Source organism: Molothrus aeneus, chromosome Z (genome assembly GCF_037042795.1).
Source record: "Molothrus aeneus isolate 106 chromosome Z, BPBGC_Maene_1.0, whole genome shotgun sequence".
In the NCBI taxonomy this organism is placed as follows: domain Eukaryota; kingdom Metazoa; phylum Chordata; class Aves; order Passeriformes; family Icteridae; genus Molothrus; species Molothrus aeneus.
In genome coordinates this window covers 70,308,574-70,328,339 of record NC_089680.1, presented here as the reverse complement: position 1 = coordinate 70,328,339, position 19,766 = coordinate 70,308,574, and the positions used below count along the sequence as shown (strand labels likewise).

Genomic DNA, 19,766 nt, shown 5'->3' with positions numbered 1-19,766 from the left:
TTCTGAAGGAATTCTAGGCAAGAGCTCCGGGATAATATAATGTAAAATATTTGTAGTGAATGTTTCAGGAAAAATCCTGACAGACATCCCTGTGGTGGATTATCCCAGGTTTCAATATTTTTAAAGAAAACCCAAAATACTTTCCCACGCAGCTGTGCTTCAAAATAAAACTGTTATATAGCTGGCAACGTGTTCAATTATCTTTACTTTTGGAAGCTGGTGTGGCATAGTGTGGACGAAAAGATAATATGGAATAATTACAGGAATAATTAAAGAATAATTACAGGAATAATTACAGAATAATTACAGGAATAATTACAGAATAATTACATTTTCCTCCTCCTGTAAAAATACAGGAGGAGGAAAACTTTATATGGAATTATGAGACCAGGGGTAACACAGTGTTTAACTTCTAAGGATGGAGGAGCAAGAGGTCTGCACTTTTTTTGTCTCCAGTGTAAAGCAGTTTTCCTCTCTTTTTGAAGATCACATAAGAAGGATATCTGAATAGTGAATCCCTTCAGGGTGGCACAGAGCACTTGAAGGTTTCCTGCAGGTTCTCTTGGCACAGTGTTTTCAGAGCCTTCTGTGGTCAGGAAACTGGCTTTGAAAAAGCAAAGGAAACCTCTGAATTCTAACAGATGCCTGTCCTGCGTGGAATGTTAATGCATCCAATTCAGATTTAATATTTTATTCTAAATTCCTGCATTTCAAGGAAATATGCCACATTATTTGTAAAAGTTTCACACCAGTATTGAGCCAAACAAGTGCTAGTGCTTGTTTTTGCATAATCCTAATTAAGTCAAGGATCAGTTATAGCTAAAGCTACAGTTTATCTGTTTATATAAATTATAAACAAACATTCATTTGGAAGATGTTAGAGATCTTCTTAAACCTCTCATTAAGATTGTTAAGATAAATCATTATTGTGAAAATTATCTATTCCATATCTTTAGCCAAAAATTGAAGGTCATCCACCTGTGCTTTTCCTGATGCGTTTTCATTCTGTTTAAATCATTCTGTTTAAACACATTTATTTACTTCTTTATTTATTAGCTTTCTAGGGAAAAAAAAAAAACCAAAACAGCAAGGTAATCTAATTTATGAGACCTTTACAGTTTAGGCTTGTTTTTATAAACGGTGTGAATATGAGGAAGAATGCTTTGATTTGGGGTTTTTTTTGGTAAACATTTTCATAAAAATGTTCTACTCCTAAAGAAGATGTGTCTTTCAATATGTGAATTGCTGTAATCCTTCAAATTTTATCATATCACTGAGTAGCTCACTGTTAAGATAATTTTATTAAATTTCAGTTTCTCATGAGCCAGATTATTTGCCAAATAAAACCAGTATAATTTAATTCTTTTCAATGGAGTTTTGCCATTTTGTATTTCTTAAAAATATTTGGTGCTTGTGCACCTTGGTGCAAATAAAAAAGAAGAGTGTGTAAGCTGATTTTCATGATTCTAGGAAATTCATAACAAAAAGTTTGACCATCTGAAGCTCAAGCTTAAACAATTACAAGCTACTACAAAATTCTGCAAGCAAGATCATACATTTTGTGTGAAGTTATTGATATGGTATTGACCTGTGTAATTTAATCATTCAGGATCAATACATAATAAAGAAAAGATACCTAGAATGCATTTTAGAAATCTATAAAGAACCATCAAGCAACTACAAGAATAGCTTAGCTTAAACTCCAAAGACAATTAAAGATGTTAAAACTTTAGGATAATTATTCCACATTATCTTTTTGTCCACATCATGCCATACCAGCTTTCAAAAGTAAAGATGTTTGAGCACATTGTCAGCTATATAACAGTTTTATTTTGAAGCACAAATGTGTAGGGAAATATTTTGGGTTTTCTTTAAAAATATTGAAACCTGGGGCGCAGGAAGGAGTGAGAAGTTACTCAAACTGGGAGTTGCTCTTTATCCAGTGTGTGGCTGTGGGTATTCACAGAAGCCAATTATGAAACAGATATTGCTAGATGATTTTTTAATTCCTAAATTGTACTAAATGGCACCCTAAACTGACTTTGTTATGGGAAAGAAAAATGTTTGCAATATTTATAAAGGATAACTGGATTTTGTTGGATCAATTCTCCTAATGAAAGCTATGTTGGCTTCCAGAGAAGACTCTTGAACATAAATGCTTTTTCTTTGATTGGCCAACCACTTTATCATGATAGAAGACTGATTTTAAAACATGACTTAAGGTTGAGATGAGCAGCCTGAGTGTGATCCAGAAGCCAAAATGTGAACAAAACCAAAATCTAAGGGAAGGAATGTTCTGGTCAGCAGGAGAGAGCTTCAGGAAGTCTGCATGGCAAAAGGCAGTCCTGGACCAGAAACAAGGGCTCAGGTGGCAGGAACCAGGAATTCGGGCTGTGAAAAGAACAAACAGGCAGGGGACAGGAACAAGACACTGGTGTGAACTCACAGGCAAAGCACAAGGTGTGTTGGCCAAAAAAAACCAAAATGCAGTTAAATTGAGCTTATTGGTCGCTCCTTCAGAAAAAAATTCAGTTTGTAACAAGTAGCTTGCTGAAGGACTCAAAGGGCTTTATGTAAGAGTTAATTTTTTAATTATGACAGCTGCACAATTTAAATACCCATTTCATGAGGGGTGATTTTTCAAGAAAATATGTGTGACTCTATTTAACTGGTACAACCCAAAATGAGGCTAGGCATTTTTAATTATGTTACATTTGCAAGTAGTAGTTTTTATTAATGTTTTATTAAATACTTAGAGGATTAAATAAGCATATGTATATAAAATCTATCAAAAGAAGAAAAAAGCACAGAAATCTGCCCCTTGATGGTTTTCCAAGTCACTATGTGACATAGCCAAGTTCTCTATTACTTTCCTAGTTTTGTTCTGGGGTGCAACACAACTGTGCTTCAAACAGAAGTCTGCTTAATAACTCTGTGATTATGGATTGAGAGTAGGAGATAGGAAATTTAAATTTAATAATCTGCAGCATAAAAAGAAACCTTAGCATAGGCTTTACTTCCTAAACCTACTCTCTCAGCCCTTCAAGCTATTTCTTTCAAGGAACAATCTGTTTTCAGAAAATCTCAGTTTCTCTGTTCCTGCATCATCCTGAATTTCAGAATCCCTCTTCAGCAGAGATATCATGAGAGATTGGGCATTTGGACTTTTTGAGGCTGGGGGTTTTGGGATGTTTTTGTTTGGGTTTCTTGTTTGGTTTTGTTTGGGTGGGGTTTGGGGTATTTTTGTTCTTCTTTGCTCTCTTTTGTTTGTTGGGTATTGCAGTTCCTCTCGGTTTTCTTTCATTTCCTTTATTGTTGCTTGTTTGTTTGTTGCTTTTTTTTTCTAACTGGACACTATCTAGAGATCCAGACCTTCCCTCTGTCTTTTGATGAGTCCTTTTCATCAGTGTTTATCACTTCCACCACCTCCCTCTGTGAGGAACTCAAATTTCTCTGGCAGCACCCAGGCCTCTGTATTTTATTTAGTGCAAAGCGAAAGGATCTGCCTTGAAGCTAAGACTTAACCTTACCTGAAAACTCATGAGCATCCTGCAGTGCTTTTACTGTGCATTATTAATTTAGATCAAAAGAAAACCTTCATCCTTCTTATGTAGGTAGGTTATGTGGTTGGTGAAGAATTAGAATCTGATAACAGAAAGAGAGTTTTCTGCATTAGTCTCTATTGCCTGTAGGAGCAACTTCTCAAGAAACCCTGGTATTTTAAAATTTCTAGGGAAATTTACTCCTTGTCATGGTGACAGAACAAAGTTTATGTTTTCCAGAAGGAAGGAACACACCAGCTAGTGTAAAGTGCAGTATCAGAATTGGCACATCTGGGAATTTGGACACAAACCCACCACAATTCGTAGGAGCCACCCTTACTTAAATATTCTTCGTCTGCATGTTCAGTCAAATGAAATAATAACGGGAAAATATGTAATTCTGTAGAAGTTATTATCTAACCCATGTTCAAGAATGTTGTTTTATTCTTTAACATGGTTTTGTTGATTTTCTTTTCAACTAAACACATCAGACATGATGCAATGACCAACCTTTCCTCATAAATTCATCAAATATGACATATTTGTTTGAACTGATGGGACTCAAGTTTCTGAAATTACTGGGAAAAATCACTGTAGAAGCCAAGTAACAAAGATAATAATTAACAAATTCCATCTTTCTGCTCTGGATATTGCTGATTGCTCCATGAGGATGGAATATGAGGATTGTTTTAAAAGGATGTGGTGCTCCAAGCTCAGTTTATATTTCTCCATCACCATGCAGTCAATATGGAATATTCTGGAAAGCTATGCTTTTTCTCCTCCTATTTCAAGAAGAATGGTAAAATAGGGAAAAAAAATCTTGAGGAGATATTGTCTTTACACAGAAAAGCTTTTAAGAGGATAAATCACCACCAGCATAGTGGGAGATAGTTCATATGTTCACTTAATGTTTTTTAGTTCACAGTGACCTTGATTTTTTTTTCCCCCACAAATGTGTTAGCCTGTATTAAAATGATGAATAACCTGATAAAAATGTAAGGTTAATGGGCTTTGCTTAAAAAGGCAAATGGGGAGCTGAAGAACCTTGTTAAATTTTATAAATACATATAAAGAATTTAATTTAGAACTGAGCAGGTCTGCTCTTTGGTCATTTCCCTTGGCAGGTTTTATTTCTCGAACTCTAAGCTGTTACTCCTCTTGTTCATCTTTAATAGAAAAAATTCAGCTAACTCTAAAGTTTTATTATGCCAGTATGTAATATCTTTAAAAGTGAGAAATAGAAAAACATGAGGGGTTAAAAAGAGGCCCAGGGATCCATTGCCACCATTAATTTTAGCATAAAAATCTGAAAACTTTCTGTTTCAAACAAGTGAAACTAGCCTTCCTATTTCACTGAAGACCTGTCTCTGCATTTCTGTTCACAGCAATGGGAAGATAATCCTATTCACTGTATAAAACGCTGATTTTTTTTTTTAATACATATTCCTGGAAAATAAAATAAAATAAAAAAAACAAGTTGAAAGTACAGAAGTCACATACTCAAACTATCGAATATCAGGAAACTTTGTTGACAGATCTGAGTTCTGCTTTTCCTGAGCATAGCCACGTTGCATAAGATTGAGACATTTTTGTAACATTTTCTTTGGTTTGTGTGTGCCAGAAAAAAAAAAAAAAAACAAACCAAAAAAAACCCAAAAACATTTTGGGCACAGGAGCAGATTAAACACAACAGCAAGGAGTATGACTTCAATTCCCAGTGATTTCCCCTATTATCTACCATGTTATCTACCATATTTACCACATCCTCTATCCTTTTTAAAACATTTAACTTCAGAGGTCCAGTCCTTTTAAAACAACACATAAAACCTATTCATTTCTAGCCCATGCAGAATAAATATAAATGTGGAAACTAAGAACTTCAATTATGATGCATCAACATAATGCCCCTGCCTGTTTAATGTTGACTGAAAAATTCCGTGCCACACTTGAGAAAAGGAATCTGATATTACACTTAAGGTTGCTACACTGAAAAACACTGGTGAGTTTTATTCTTGCAGAGTTTGACAAAGTGTACTGAAAAAGAGGAACTCAAGTGAGATTACCCACCTTTTCTGTCTTTTATGAAATTTAATGAAATTTGCTGGCTTCTAGATTAGTTATGAGTTTCAATTTGCCCACTAACTCATTCACAGAAAGGGAATTTTTTTTTAGATGTTTAAACAGCCTTGTCAATTAGATGTTTAATGAATTTGAGATGAACTGAGACACATCCTTAACTGGCATCTGCTGATAAAGAAGTAGCAACATTCCTTAAAGTTGCAAGAGTCTCTACTGATTGCTCCATTAGAACTACTACAATTTGGTTTTTTGGGGTTTTTTTCAGGCCAAACTTTTGGCCCTGATATCATCTGGAAATAACAGTGGAAATCATTGAGCAAGACTTTGAATTATATTGTACTACAGGACATAATAAAACTCTCTCATGTTTTCTTCTTTTTTTTTAAATTCTTTTAAACATGTGCATATTGCTTTTACCATTTCTCTGCTAATCATGGCATTCTTTTTTTGTGATTCCTGCAGATGTGAATGAATGTGAAGCTGAACCCTGCAGAAATGGTGGAATCTGTACAGATCTTGTTGCCAACTATTCCTGTGAATGTCCAGGTGAATTTATGGGAAGGAACTGCCAACAGAGTAAGTACAGCATGTTTTAAAACCATTATTTTTAATAATATAATATAATATAATATAATTAATATAATTAATATAATTAATATAATATAATATATAATTTTATTTTAATAATATAAAATATAAGATTCTATTTTTACAGGGAAAGAACAAACAAAACCAGAACACTTTAATGTACTGTGGAAATACTTCTTTACACATAAAGAAACCTCAAAATAGCCATGTTATTCCCTTCAAAACTGAGGGAGTTTCAGAGACCAAATCTGTCACACATTCAAGTAAAGCATCTGATATGATGGAAATATTTGCAAAATGTATCTATATTTAAGCAAGAAGTAAAATAGTGTAATGTAGAAAAAACCAAAAAGATTAATTCAGGCAGAGGTTTCATCTCATCAAAAATCCTGTCATCAGCAATGTTATTGGCAGAAATCAACAAGTGTAGGAAAAGGGCAAAAATATCTGTTATTTGCTCTGACATGTCTCTAGCCTCTGAAATTTGGACCACTGCTTTGTGGGGAAGTCATTAATAGAATTAACAGTCATTAATGGATTTGTCCTGGGAAAAGCTTCACCTGATTTTTTTTCAATAACATCGACTATGGATGCACCATAAAGGTCTGATTCCTAAAGTTCTTCATGTATGATAAACTAGGTAATCCTGAAGGCCAAAAATAACAAAAATAGAATAGACTTCTTTGGCATAAAATGCAATATACCTTAACATATAGATATTAGAGGTTGTTGGGTTTCTAATACTGCAAAGATGAGAGCCTGTGTGTTTCAGTCAAACAAAAGAAGTTAAAATTATGGTATTGTGGATAAAGCTAATAGCGTTCCAATGTATATTACCATTAAAAGAAACAGGAAAGTATTTAACAGTTGGCTTTAGTAGTGTTGGGTTTTACATTCAGAATACCTGAAATACTGGGCTAATCCACATTGGAGAAAGGGAGCTTCTAGTGTAAGGAAAATCCTACTTCATGTAGCAAAAAAAAAAAAAGAAAAAAGGCATTACAAGTTGAATCATAAATAAAGAATCATAAATAAATGAAAACATAACAAAAGCTGAAAAATATCAAATATCATAACAAAAGCTGAAAACATAACAGAGCTGAAAAATATTATTCTTTTTCCTGAATTCACATTGTGGATGTATGGGGGAGAATAGAGAGGAAAACAGGATGGACCAATAACAACAAATGTTTATTTGAAGTGGTTTCAGTGAATTCCCAGATTTATACACAGCAGAAAAAATATTTGAGGCACCCAACATAATATGTATGTAGTTCTAGAGAGGAATAAAAGATGAAGCTTTGCTTTGAAAAAGTCACAGGTCTCTGTGGCTGCCTGAAAGAATTTATTAAAAAAAAAAAAAAACAAAACTATTAAAGTGTTTTTCAGAATTTGCTGGTGAAGCAATTCATGCATTTCCTTATTAGGTGCAATTGAATTGCCATTTGGAATTCTACCAGGAATCTCATCCATCTCCTCAGAGTTTATCCCTTCTCTATTTTGGCTGCATCATGAGCACTGCTCAGATAATAGATCACATAAACCCAATCTCCTGTTTTGCTGGAAATGGGGCAGTCAGAGCTATTACTTAAGTGTTCATTGCATTTCCTGAACCATCATCTGGTATTTTATATTCCTTTTTTTTTTAAATAGATGTGTATGTAGTGATATACAAAAATAACTTTGTGTGTGAAGTTACATATCTTATATATTAAACTGAGTTAAGTTTTATGTATGTGTATCTATAAGCACAAACAGACATTTCTGGTTTTGAGAGCATATAAGAGAAAGTATATGTATGTAAAAAAAAATTGAAACTTTCCAGTTTATTGAAATAGTGAAAGAACTCTGCTGCTCTATTGCAAAATATGTTATCCCCACTCTGTCTTTCTGTGTCTTATTTTGAAGAATCATACTTATGTAAATATAAATATATATAGTGAAGTAAATATAAATATATATAGTTTACCATCTCTATAACTTGCACTATACCATTTTCTATAGCTGGGCTTGAAAATACTTCTTTTTTTTCCATTAGAAGTTTGGTTATGTCATCACACTTAATTACGTAATTACAAGTAGTTATTACACATTCTAATTACACCATCAAAGTTTTGCACATATTTACAGTAATCATATAATTAAATACTGTTATGCTAATTACGTAAATTACTGACTGCTGTCTCAGAATTACCTCACAACACTCAAAGATTCCTGAGTCACATCACAGAATATGTAAAATATCCTAGATGTAGAATCAAAAAAACCCTGCAAAATTGCATCATACAAGCTGCTTTACAGGATGCATTTAGAATAATTTATCTAGTTTGTTATAGCCCAAATACCACTGCTTTGCAACAAGGATTTGTCATGTTACTCATGCACATGCCTCCTGTACTTTGTGTCAGACACTTTTTCCTACACCTCCACCTAGGTTTTCCCTCTTTTTTAATTCCACCATTTGATTTCACCACAATTAATTCCTCTTAGCTAATCTCCTAAGCAATTCCCTTCCAATTCATCTCTTGTGTGGCACTTTTCAGGGGTGAGACAACTGTTGTGCTGCTGATCCCAAATCCTGGGATCCTTGTGTGACACCCATCCCAAATCCTTCTGAGTAGTCCCAAAAGCCTCTGGAATAACTAGTGCAGCGAGTCTCAGCTGGCCTGAGAAGGAAAGGGTTAAAACTGAGTACAAAAATTACAATAAAATGATCTTTTAACCATATTTAGACCACCCTGACCATCCTCTGAGTCTGTTTCTGGCATGGATGAGATTCAGACTGGTTTATATTAAGTTCTTTCTTTCTTTCTTTCTTTCTTTCTTTCTTTCTTTCTTTCTTTCTTTCTTTCTTTCTTTCTTTCTTTCTTTCTTTCTTTCTTTCTTTCTTTCTTTCTTTCTTTCTTTCTTTTCTTTCTTTCTTTCTTTCTGTCTTTCTTTCTTTCTTTCTTTCTTTCTTTCTTTCTTTCTTTCTTTCTTTCTTTCTTTCTTTCTTTCTTTCTTTCTTTCTTTCTTTCTCCTCTCTCTCTCTCTCTCTCTCTCTCTCTTTCTCTTTCTCTCCTATTAGCTATGGCTGATTTTAGCAATTCAGGCATAACTGGTATTTAAACCATCTGCTTCTCATTTATGGAAAGCACAGGACAAGGCAAAATCAGGGTAAAGTGGAGTGTGAGAGCACTGACAGCCTCAAAACATATTCAGCCATTCTGGAATGAGCTTATCAGCCTGCTAAGAGACACTTCAACAAACATCTGGTATTTACAGAATCCGCCTGCAGATGTTTAGCAAACACTGAATGGGAAGAAAGCACCTTTCCCCATCTTCTGAATGTAAAATTTAAGCTATTTTAATTCCATATTACTTCCCAGATTTCTAAGGCCTCGGAATTTCCTTGATGCAGCTGCGTCTCCTTCTGCTCTCCCACTCTCTGAACCAATTCCTTGCTTCTGTGTTGAATTCAATCAATTATGATCATGTTCATTACAACTTTCCTTAGTCTTGGAGTATCCATAAATAAAATACTGTTTCCAAGACAGTTTCTCCTGTGGTTGGAAGGTTTCTGGTTTCTTGTTTTTTTTGGTTTTTTTTTTTGGATCACAACATTCTCTTGCAGGCACTTTCATCAAGGTCAGGCTGCTAATATTACTCAGTGCAAATCTGTATTTTTAAAATCTCCCATGACCAGCGTGGGTGGAGAATTGCAGAAATATGTGAGCAGTTGCACAGGTGACTTTTTTGATCACTTTCCCTTCCATTTTAGCAGATGGTACCAGGCAGTGGACAACTTACAATTCCAGCACTTTGCATCCTGAAGCTGTGTTTTGCTAAATGCCAAGAGTTTCTGCCATTAAAGCATATGGAAATTCTTCCTATGTTTTTTTTTATGTGAATATCTAGATCAAAATAGTCACTATAAATATTTCTTTACATATACTGTTGTCCGTTCACCTCCTTTTCTGGGGATTCAACCTGCCCATATGTAGGAGAACTGCATTCAAAGCAAGTGCAGCAATTTATTTGTCTAGCATGTCAGAAATCCTGCCAAGCAGTGTACCACCACCTTGTTTTCATTGATTTCCCCTGCTTTTATGGTTTAGTACACTGTTGTGCTTCTCTTGCTCTTGGTTGCCTCCTGCCTCCCTCTCTGTAGAAATCAAAGTGGCGTTTTCTTTCCATTCACATGAAAATGCCCGTCTTTTTAACTTAAAAAATTATCTGAAGATCTGACAGATCTAGGCATAAAAAGATGTTCAAGACTCCTGCTTACATGCAGCCTTACAGTCCCAGACTAGATGGCTTCACCCAAAGCACACTAATGCATTATGATTTTAGAATTTTCCTTCTCTCAAGATTATTCCCAGGGCACGACCCTGCAGCTCACATGATTTGTAGTATGGGATAAATAACTTATTTTACAGTGTCTTTTCTAACAGACCCTTATTCCTTTTCATGCCATCTGTATTTCACTTCTGTGTCCTCAAGGCAGAGTGTTGGGTCTTTTTTGGCTTCAGGTGCTTGTCCTTTGAACTCCTCTGCTTGATGCTCACAGTCTTGGGTGAATTTTGGATATCTCTGTCTTACAGATCAGACCAGCCCTGGCCCAGCAGGGTCCAGGGTTGATGAATCCTCCATGCTTAGGTTCAGAAAAACCCTACTCAGAACAGACATAAGGGCATAAGAAGTGCACAGACGAAAAATGAAACAATTTATGAAATATTAAAAAACTGTGATTTCTGGGAGAAGGCTTTTTGCTGGGAAAAATTTTGCCTTCCAGGAAATCTCTGTTTTCAAAATATGGATAGGAATCAGAACTTTACCACTTTCTGAAATCAAAGAATGTGGTTAGGGGCTTTCTGGTGAACTCAGCTCATGGAATTGACCTGTTGAAATTAAGCTGCTAGGAACTGAATGGTAAAGGAGATCCCATTGCATATATGCCTTATTTCCAGATTACCTGCTGGGGAACTTTGGTTTCAAGGCCTGAGATTCTTTGTTCAGCTTCAGTAATGTCTTGGTTTGAAAAGCCAGGTGCCTGCTGAGGAAGGCAGGAGCCTCCCCTGAAATGGAAAATGCAAACCCCCTCCCTCTGAATTATTGCAATTTTGAAATTTAGGGGCTCTCAGGCAAAGATATGGGAATAACAGGTTTTTATTAGGGGAGAAAATGAAATAAACAAATACAAAAAAATGTAATAGTACAAAACCCACTGCCAGAGTGAGAGCAGTCCCTGTCCCCTGTGTGTCAGGGGGTGGCACAGCCCCATCCCATGGGGGCTCAGCCCTCCTGCAGTGCCAGCTGTGGCTCTGCTGGAGCAGGGATCCTGCACAAGGGGGGAGTTTTCCTCTGCAGCTCCAGGGCTGCTGGAGATGGGCCTGGGCTCCCTCTGGCCATGCAGGGCAGCAGAAGCTGCTCCTCTGGCAATGCACTGGGCAAAGGCTGCTGTGCTGTCCCAAAGCTCAGATTGGATCCAGGTAGGAATGCTTGGCTCCTCCCCTGGGCGCAGCATCTCCCCATGGGATGGTGGAATTGGATCAGCCCTGCAGGGACACTCAGTGGCCATGGACAGGAGATAATTAATAATGAATGGCCATGAACAGCAGAGATCTCCTGGAGGGAGGGTTGGCTGTGGGAGAGATAAAGAAAAAACTGCCCCATGAACAGCAGAGAACTGCCCCAGCTCTGACAGATGGAAATGGAATGTACATCTCCATTTCCAACCTAAGACAAGTAAATACTTTGAGCTTGTAGTGAGCCACATTGCCCTGCCGGGAATCAACACAAGTTCCCGAAATTACTGATTATCATGAAACTCTCTGTCAATGACATTTAGGAGGGCATACTCTTCCCCACAGCTCAAAATACCAGTTTGACTAATTCTGAGATTAATGAATTATGAAGTTTGAGTTTAAGCTTATTCTTGATTGTTTTGAATGTGTGCCTGTTTCATGATCTCAAATACTGGTGTTAAACATAAAGTCAGAGGTCATTGAAATACAAAGCTGGACAAATATACGAATGAAGGAGTGGCAAGGGGGAATATAGAAGGTAATTAATAAAGCAGATCAGTTCTTTGATCCAGTGAACTTCACAGCCACACAGGTATTGGGCTGGTACAAAGGAATGGCAGGGGAAAGAGCCTGGGCATGAAATCAAAGCTTAACACCAGCTAAGAAATGTTAATCAAACCACTGTCTAACCAAGAAAGTAGAAACTTTAATTAATTTTTAAGGCAAGAGAAATGTTTATTTAAATTTTAATATTTTTCTTGCTTTGTTTCACTTCAGAGATCATAAAATTTAAAAGCCAGTGTTGTCAGCTTATTGTCAGCAGAGGATAGACTGCAGAAAAATTTGGTAAATATGTGCATTCTTGCTAGTCATTATTTGAATGACAAATTCAGGACTTCCATGAAAAGATTAAGGACGTTTTATAGAAATGCATATATGTGTGTACAGGTGTAGATATATGTATATAAAATTATTAATCACAGAGAATTAATTTTTCAGTGTCCTAAGGGTAGTTAATTTATCATTCACATGATATCCTTATGGATTTATGGGATTATGGGGGGGTTAATCTCATACAAAAGAAATAATGAAAAAAAATTGTGCCTAAAAGAATTTTATCCATTTAATATCAAGTTAATAGTACTAGTATGAGCTCCCTGGATTACAGAAATATCTCAGAGCAGAAACATATCAGAAGTACACTTTGAAAGTGCAGGAGGGAGAATTTTTACATGTCAAATGTGACTTTAGGCCATGTAATTCAACTCAACCTCAGTAATTTGTCCTTTTTTGAACATGTCATAAGAATATGAAGCAAAAAGTATTTCCAAAGTTGAATTTCTCCTTGAAAGAGAGGCTAACATCAGTAATAAGAATTTTGCTTTATGTACATCTTTAACTATTTCAGCTAATCTTGAATGGAATACAATTTCTATATTTGCATTGGACAAAACCCCTCTTGAGCCCTTTTGCTGAAAATGATGATTTTTGCTGAGTCTGCACCACTCTGTGAATGTTGTCTGGCAGGCATTTCTGCTTTCATTTGGTACGAAAGTGCAAAGAGGCAGAAAATGTTATAGAAACGACAGAACACATTGTTAACATTGAAATGTTCTCCCAGGCATTTCAATGACCCAGTGAGAAATATTAATCAAACTCCAACATTTCTAAAACCTTCAAGCAAAGCTCCACCCTGGCCCTTCCACTGGGGACTTTCTCTGTCCAGCCATCTTGTGCAGGGCACGGAGGTTTTGGCAGAACTGGGCTCAGCAGATCAGAACTGCAGTTCTGTTCAGCACAAAAGAGAAATGAGACTGATCTCTCCATGTTTGATGTTGAAGCAAAGTCCTCAGCCCTGTGCCTTCGGGTACATTTCCATCTTGCTGCACTGGCACCGTGCAGGAGCATCTCCCTTTGAAAACTAATTTCTCAATATCTTGTTTTGATTAGGCGGGGGAGGATTCAGTCTTTACCTGCCAGAAACTCAGTGTAAAACACTCAGGCAAGCCCTGAAGGCCCAGCAGGAATATTTTAAAGGTGTAATTGTTTCCTTACTCCATGAGTCATCAAGTGCAATAATGGTTTTTGTGCGGAGTCAAAACCCACAATATTAACTCAACCCTGCATTCAACCCTATATTGTTGACTTCAGATTGAACCACCTTGTTGTGGCAACTTTCCTGCCACGTTTTCTTACTTTAACCTGTGGATCTGCTTTTCCAAAGGGTTTGTGTCTTCTCCCTCTTTTCCTACTGAGGGAGCACTGTGAATTTACCTTTTCACAGAATCCGAGACGCACAAAAAGAGTAGAGGAGAAAAAAAAAAAATCTCATCTTATAAACATGATCCACTGTTCCTTTGTTGGAAGAATTTTTATGTACATTTTTATGTGTGGCAAAGCCTATGACAATGAATATTTCAGTATTTCTAAGCCTTAAAAGAAAAATTACAGCACTCCATTATTCTCAAAGTAGCCCCTATAGCTCTTAAGTTCCTGGTCTGGTCAATAATGCACGTTCTTTTTTTATGTCCTCACTGAAATGAAAAATAATTTGCAGGTAAGAAATTGGTACTATAAAAGAAATAAAAGCTGGACTGTAGACTGTAGAGGGAAGCTCAAAACAAATCACGGGTTATTATGACCCAAAAAAGCCTCTTAAAAGTATGGAATGAAAAACCACTAATGATTATAAACATGTGAAAAGGGGTATATATTAAAAATAAACATATAAGGGTATATTAAATATAAAAAATTTACAGCTGCAGTCGGTTTAAAAGAGTTCCCAGCAGCCAAGTCACGGGAACATTTTGAAATACCTTATTTCAAGGCTTATTATATAAGATATTGGGTAATTATTTCCAAATAGATTGACTGGGGAAGGTGGCTTGCCATAAGAATTAGCCTGGTCTTGTTTTCTGCTACCCTTTGGTGGACACAGGAATCATCAGTTTGAGTAAAATTATTTCCAGGGCTGTACAAACTCCTCAAAATTAAACTGTCTCGAGCTCTGGAGTAGTTAACAAGCCAGGCACAGAGTGGAATTACAAGTGAGCACGGCATAAACCTTGCAAAACTTGGAGGTTTGAAAGCTGGCTCACATTTTGGAATTTCATTTAGTCTTGGAGCTCGAACGAAGCTGTGAAACATGAAAATCCTTATGAACTACAGGAGGAAAAAAAAATAAAAAAAAAATAAAAACCAGAACGCAGTTACAGGAGCCCTAAATGAACTCAAATCTCCACTCTCAGCACAGCTCTCCCACCTGCAGCTTTCAGGAGGGTGAGGAAATGAGAAATGTGGAGTGCCGAGCTTCCCACTGAGGGAAGGCTTGCGGCTCCTGCTGCTCCGGACAGACGGACAGTCCGGCACGGCCGCGGCGCCGGGCGCTGGTGCAGCCACGTGCCAGGGACCTGGCCGGGGATGCTGAGGGCTGGCAGCTGCTCCAGGCCCCAGCTGCCACCACTTCCATGTGTTCGTTCCATCACACGATCCCAGGGCTTGCAAGGGGATGAGCTGACTTGAAAGGTTTGGTGGCAGCGCAACAGGGCGAGAGAGAAATTTTGTTTTCTTTCGGTGGTGGTAAAAAGGGGCTCAGAAGGGTGCAAGCGAGTTTTTGAAATGAAGCAGGGTGAGAACTTTAAATATTCACAAGTGTGGTAGAATGCCTTCCAAGAAGAGCTGACAGAATTAACTCTTAATTCAATTTTCCTTCATTTCTGTGACTGTTTTCCTGTATTAATGCTGAATGTAATTTGGCCATCTCTTAGCGTGGTGCAGATAGAAATTTTCTTTACAGACAATATAATGTGAAATTTTACCTTTTAAAACACATTAATACCCATTGCTGATCCAGCAAAATCTGGTATACCTCACCCATAAACATGATTTCCCTCCATTGGCAAATCTGTATATTTGACAGCAGCATTGCACGCCTTCACTGAAGATCAGTTTCAGTGTGTAGTTTGCAATATTATATTTATTGTTATTCTAATAATATCAATTCCCATTTATTCTCCTGCTGCTGAAACCTAATTTTGTAATTACACTCTTCCTGGTTTTTTACGAAATTCAATTTTACCCATCTGTGATGTGAGCTTTCATTGTAGATGTAGCACAAAAAGCAACAGTGCTGTAATTCATTACATCAAAGTTAGCAAAAAACAAATAAGGCTGGGAAATGTACAACATTGAAAGCAAATTTGAATCCTCATGCCCACTCTCTGCAAACTGTGGATTATTTTTCTTCAGTAGTTCAGAAGAATTCCCTTGTTCTTCTGGATGGGAGCTTCCATAGATGGAGCCGAATAATAATTTTATTATTATTAATGAAACCTCTTCATCTTCTTTTTCTTACCTCCTGTCCCTCCACAATATCTTTCACAATGCCTTTTTCTCTTCCATCAGGTGTGAATTTGAGTGTTTTGTTTCACTCATTTTTAGACATCGGAGGACTTTTTTTTCATGATAAAAAAGGTCAGGTGGAAAATCCTCAAGAATTAAATTTCTCTCCCAAAGTGCACAACGGAATCAGTTCAGCCTCATCTCTGCTGAAGGTGGGGTGGGTTTTCCACTGAGTTTTCTGCAGGTGAAATGGGGCACAGGTCCTTTGAAAGCTGTGCTTAATCTTAGACATAAATATAAATCAGCTGGAAGTAAAATGGCATTTAATAAGGAAGTGCAACATGATTGCCCCCTTTATTTATGTTACATTTCTCTAGAATTGATTTTACATTGTTTTAAATGTTGAAACGCTATTTTTTTGGGGTTGTTTGTTATTGGTATTTAGTGATGGAGAGTGCTAATTTCAGAGACTTCACACACTTTAAAAAAGTAGGGTGGATGGAAAGCCTAATTTTTAGCCACCAAGTAGGCCAGTGACCACAGCTGCAAAGTACAAGAAGAAGCAGGCCCAGTGATTCACCAAATTATTGGGTAGGGAATTTGGTAAATTAATGGGAAAGACAGGTGGCAGAAGAATAATTTTTGTCAACAGCAAAAAAAACTGTATTTACGCAGTGCACCCATGCGTAAGAAATGCAATGTTTCCTTTTGGGAAAGCTGAGAGGCCACCATCCTCCTCTGTAGCTGGAGGAGGGAAAAGCAGATTCCAGTCTCTGATGCAAATGGGATTTTTTTATGCACATTGGAGCACCTTCAGAAACCAAGAATTCCCAGTACCCTGGGAGCTGGGGCATGGATAAATTATTCCAGATCTGATCAGACAGGGAAGGAATTTCCTTCCCTTGTAAGCAGACCCCAGTCTTGTTCTCTCAAACTTCACAACTCCTGAAAGGGACATAAACCTGCAGCCCCAGCTGCCCCATTTCCCTGCAGCTCATTGACATTCACAATTTTGGATGCAAACAGGGATGCTGAAGAGGCGTGGCTGCCAAGTGCTCACACCCCTCCCCTGATGCTGAGTTTTGCTGAGATTAGGTCCTCTCACAAAAGGCATCCTGGGAAACAAATTTCCCTGCTCTGTCAATTCCTGTTGCAGCTGAATTAGGGAAACAGCCCCCAGAGTTGTAATGCTTGGGTCCCTGCAAACCCCAAAGGGATTGGAAGTCCCAAGGAATTTTACAAAGTGAAACTTAGACAAGAAAAGTGTTAGGAAGTTTCTGTGGTCATATGAGAATTTTGCACTGGCAGTGAAGACATGGGGTGAAGAGGATATTGGGAATTTAAAACTAATTTTTTTCTTTTTTTTATCTTAAAGTTTTTTGATAAATCATTATGGATAACTAATAGCTCACTTTAGTACTATTCTTATTTTTTTGAATCAAAAGAACCAAACAAGTTGGCCCTGGTAGTAGCACTGCAATTTTGCCTTGTGCAACTTTATATGAAATTTCCTAATCCACATATTATTAGCACAATAAGGATTCCTGGCTAACATTCAGATGTCAGAGTTTAATGAATCAAGGAAAATTGGTGTATTTACGCCTATTTATGTATTGCTGACAGGTAACTTCACATTTGCCTTTTCTTGTAACATTCATGAGTAATTGTTTTTACATATATAGTAGTGAAAGCTAAAAGATCAATCTATGCCTCTTCAAACGCCTTCAAAAAGCTTTTTGTAAGATTAGGTGAGAAGATTTTCTCCACAATATATTCAAATGTTTATACATATTTTACTCTTAAAACAAAAATGCCAAATTATTTGGATTTTGGTGACTACATGATATTGCCTAAACGCTTGAAATGTAAGCACCACAGTTATCTACTGGCTTTGTTGACCACGTTTATTTTTATTTCAGGAAAGAGGATATTATTCCTTAGTTTTTCAGCTGAGAAATACAACCCTCTTCTTGGTAATCCCCTAACAAACTTTTTTTTTCCTGTATAAAATTAAATCATTGGATAATTAGATTTCCTACAGAACACCAAGAGCCCATAAACAGCATTAAAAGAATATGCTTCTGAAAAAGTATCTTTTTAATGTTTAGTTTCTGTTCTAATGGATGTATTCATTGTGTATGCAGAATGTTTTCTTGGAGAGTTTATTTTTAAATACACTATTTATATGAATAAAAAGGGATTCTTAGCTGAGTTTCCCTACCATGTTAGTGGTAAATTCTTAAGAGCACAAAAATCCTTCATATTAGGTCAGGTATTTCATCAATGGATGTGTCTCTGGCTGTGGTAATGACAATCATTTAAAAAGAATATTAAAAGTACACCCCTGGTCAGTCTCTAGTATCATTCTTGGATCTGCAGTGCCTGAATTTGTCCAGTTCCCTTTTTGAGCCCTCGGGTGCTGCATCTTCTGGAAGGCTCCAGAAGATCACAACCACCATGCCAAGAATTACTTTTTTTTTTTTTTTTTTAAACAGGCTAAGCTGATTTCTTGTGAATTTCAGCGAGTGCTCCCTGATTTCAGTAATGTCAAGGTGACGAGCAGCACCGTACTCATCCTGCCAATGTTTATGCAAAGCTGTATCCCTCCTCATTCTCCAATCCTGTGCTCTTTGCAGCTGTAATGGCCATTTACATGTTCAGTACAGCGCAGGCACATTTTAGGGATTTTGTCTCTTCCCTTTGAGTACATTGAGGTTCATCTGTCACCCTTTTGGCCACTCACCCAGTTTTTCACATCCCTCTGGAGCTGCTCATCATCAGAGTAGCATCTGAGCCAGAGAGCTTCAAATTGGACAATTTCCCCATTCACAATTTCCTCCAGGTCGCTGATGAGTAAAGCTGACTCCAGCAATGACCCTCAGGGAATGCCACTGGTAACACTTTGTCCTGAAAAAGACATTTTCTCTTCTGTAATTAGACTTCTGGCTATAGCAGGGCCATTTCAGCACTCCCTGGAAAGATCCTTTCATGTGGAACCTCATCAAGTGCCTTCTCAAAATCCAAGTGTGCTGTTTCCATTGTATTTCCTTTAACCCTGTGCATATCGTCTTTATTAAAGGAGTGCAACAAGTGAAGCAGAACTGCCATTTATGGGAGGAATACTGGCTCTTTCCACACCTTTTCTCAAGTTCCTTGTGATCTTAATTATATAACTATCTATCAGTACACCTCTGTAGTTCCTGAATCTGTTTTTTGGCCCAATTCCCAAAAAAACTATCTCATTAAATCACTTCACCATTAGAAAAATTGGTGTAAAAAAAAATCCTGAAAGAAGCCTAAAATCCTTCCTGCTTACGTTTTTTTTTTTTTTAATCTCAGACCCAACCCAAGAGTTGCCTAAATTTATTCTCAGTCTGAATCCTCAGTATGGATCCTGTAGAGCACATAAGGGCCCGAAGTTAATTTTATGGCCTTATTATAAAAATTTGAAAGGGGGTTTGGTAATGGACGCTCACGACAGTCATGCAGCAATAATGGCACTCTTGAGAAGTGGAAAGTAACATTCAATTCATTTTTATTTGATTAATCCTGATGGCCACTGCTTACACACATGGACTCTGCTGGCCACTGTGGTAGCAGAATAATGCACTGCTTCTGGGGGAGATGCTACATCAGCATAAAAAGGGTTTTAATCTCTTTGGACATATCAGCAAATAGGTGGCAATTCTTCCCATTACTGCCTGAGAAG

The 19,766-nt window shown here is 37.1% G+C and overlaps 1 protein-coding gene across 1 annotated transcript in view; it reads left to right on the top strand.

The window, feature by feature from the left end:
* EDIL3 (EGF like repeats and discoidin domains 3) overlaps nt 1-19,766 on the top strand; it is a 242,611-nt gene that overhangs the window by 133,107 nt on the left and 89,738 nt on the right. Inside the window, exon 5 of the mRNA XM_066569157.1 lies at nt 6,084-6,197. Coding sequence (XP_066425254.1) covers nt 6,084-6,197 — 114 coding nt within the window. The remainder of the gene's footprint in view (nt 1-6,083; nt 6,198-19,766) is intronic.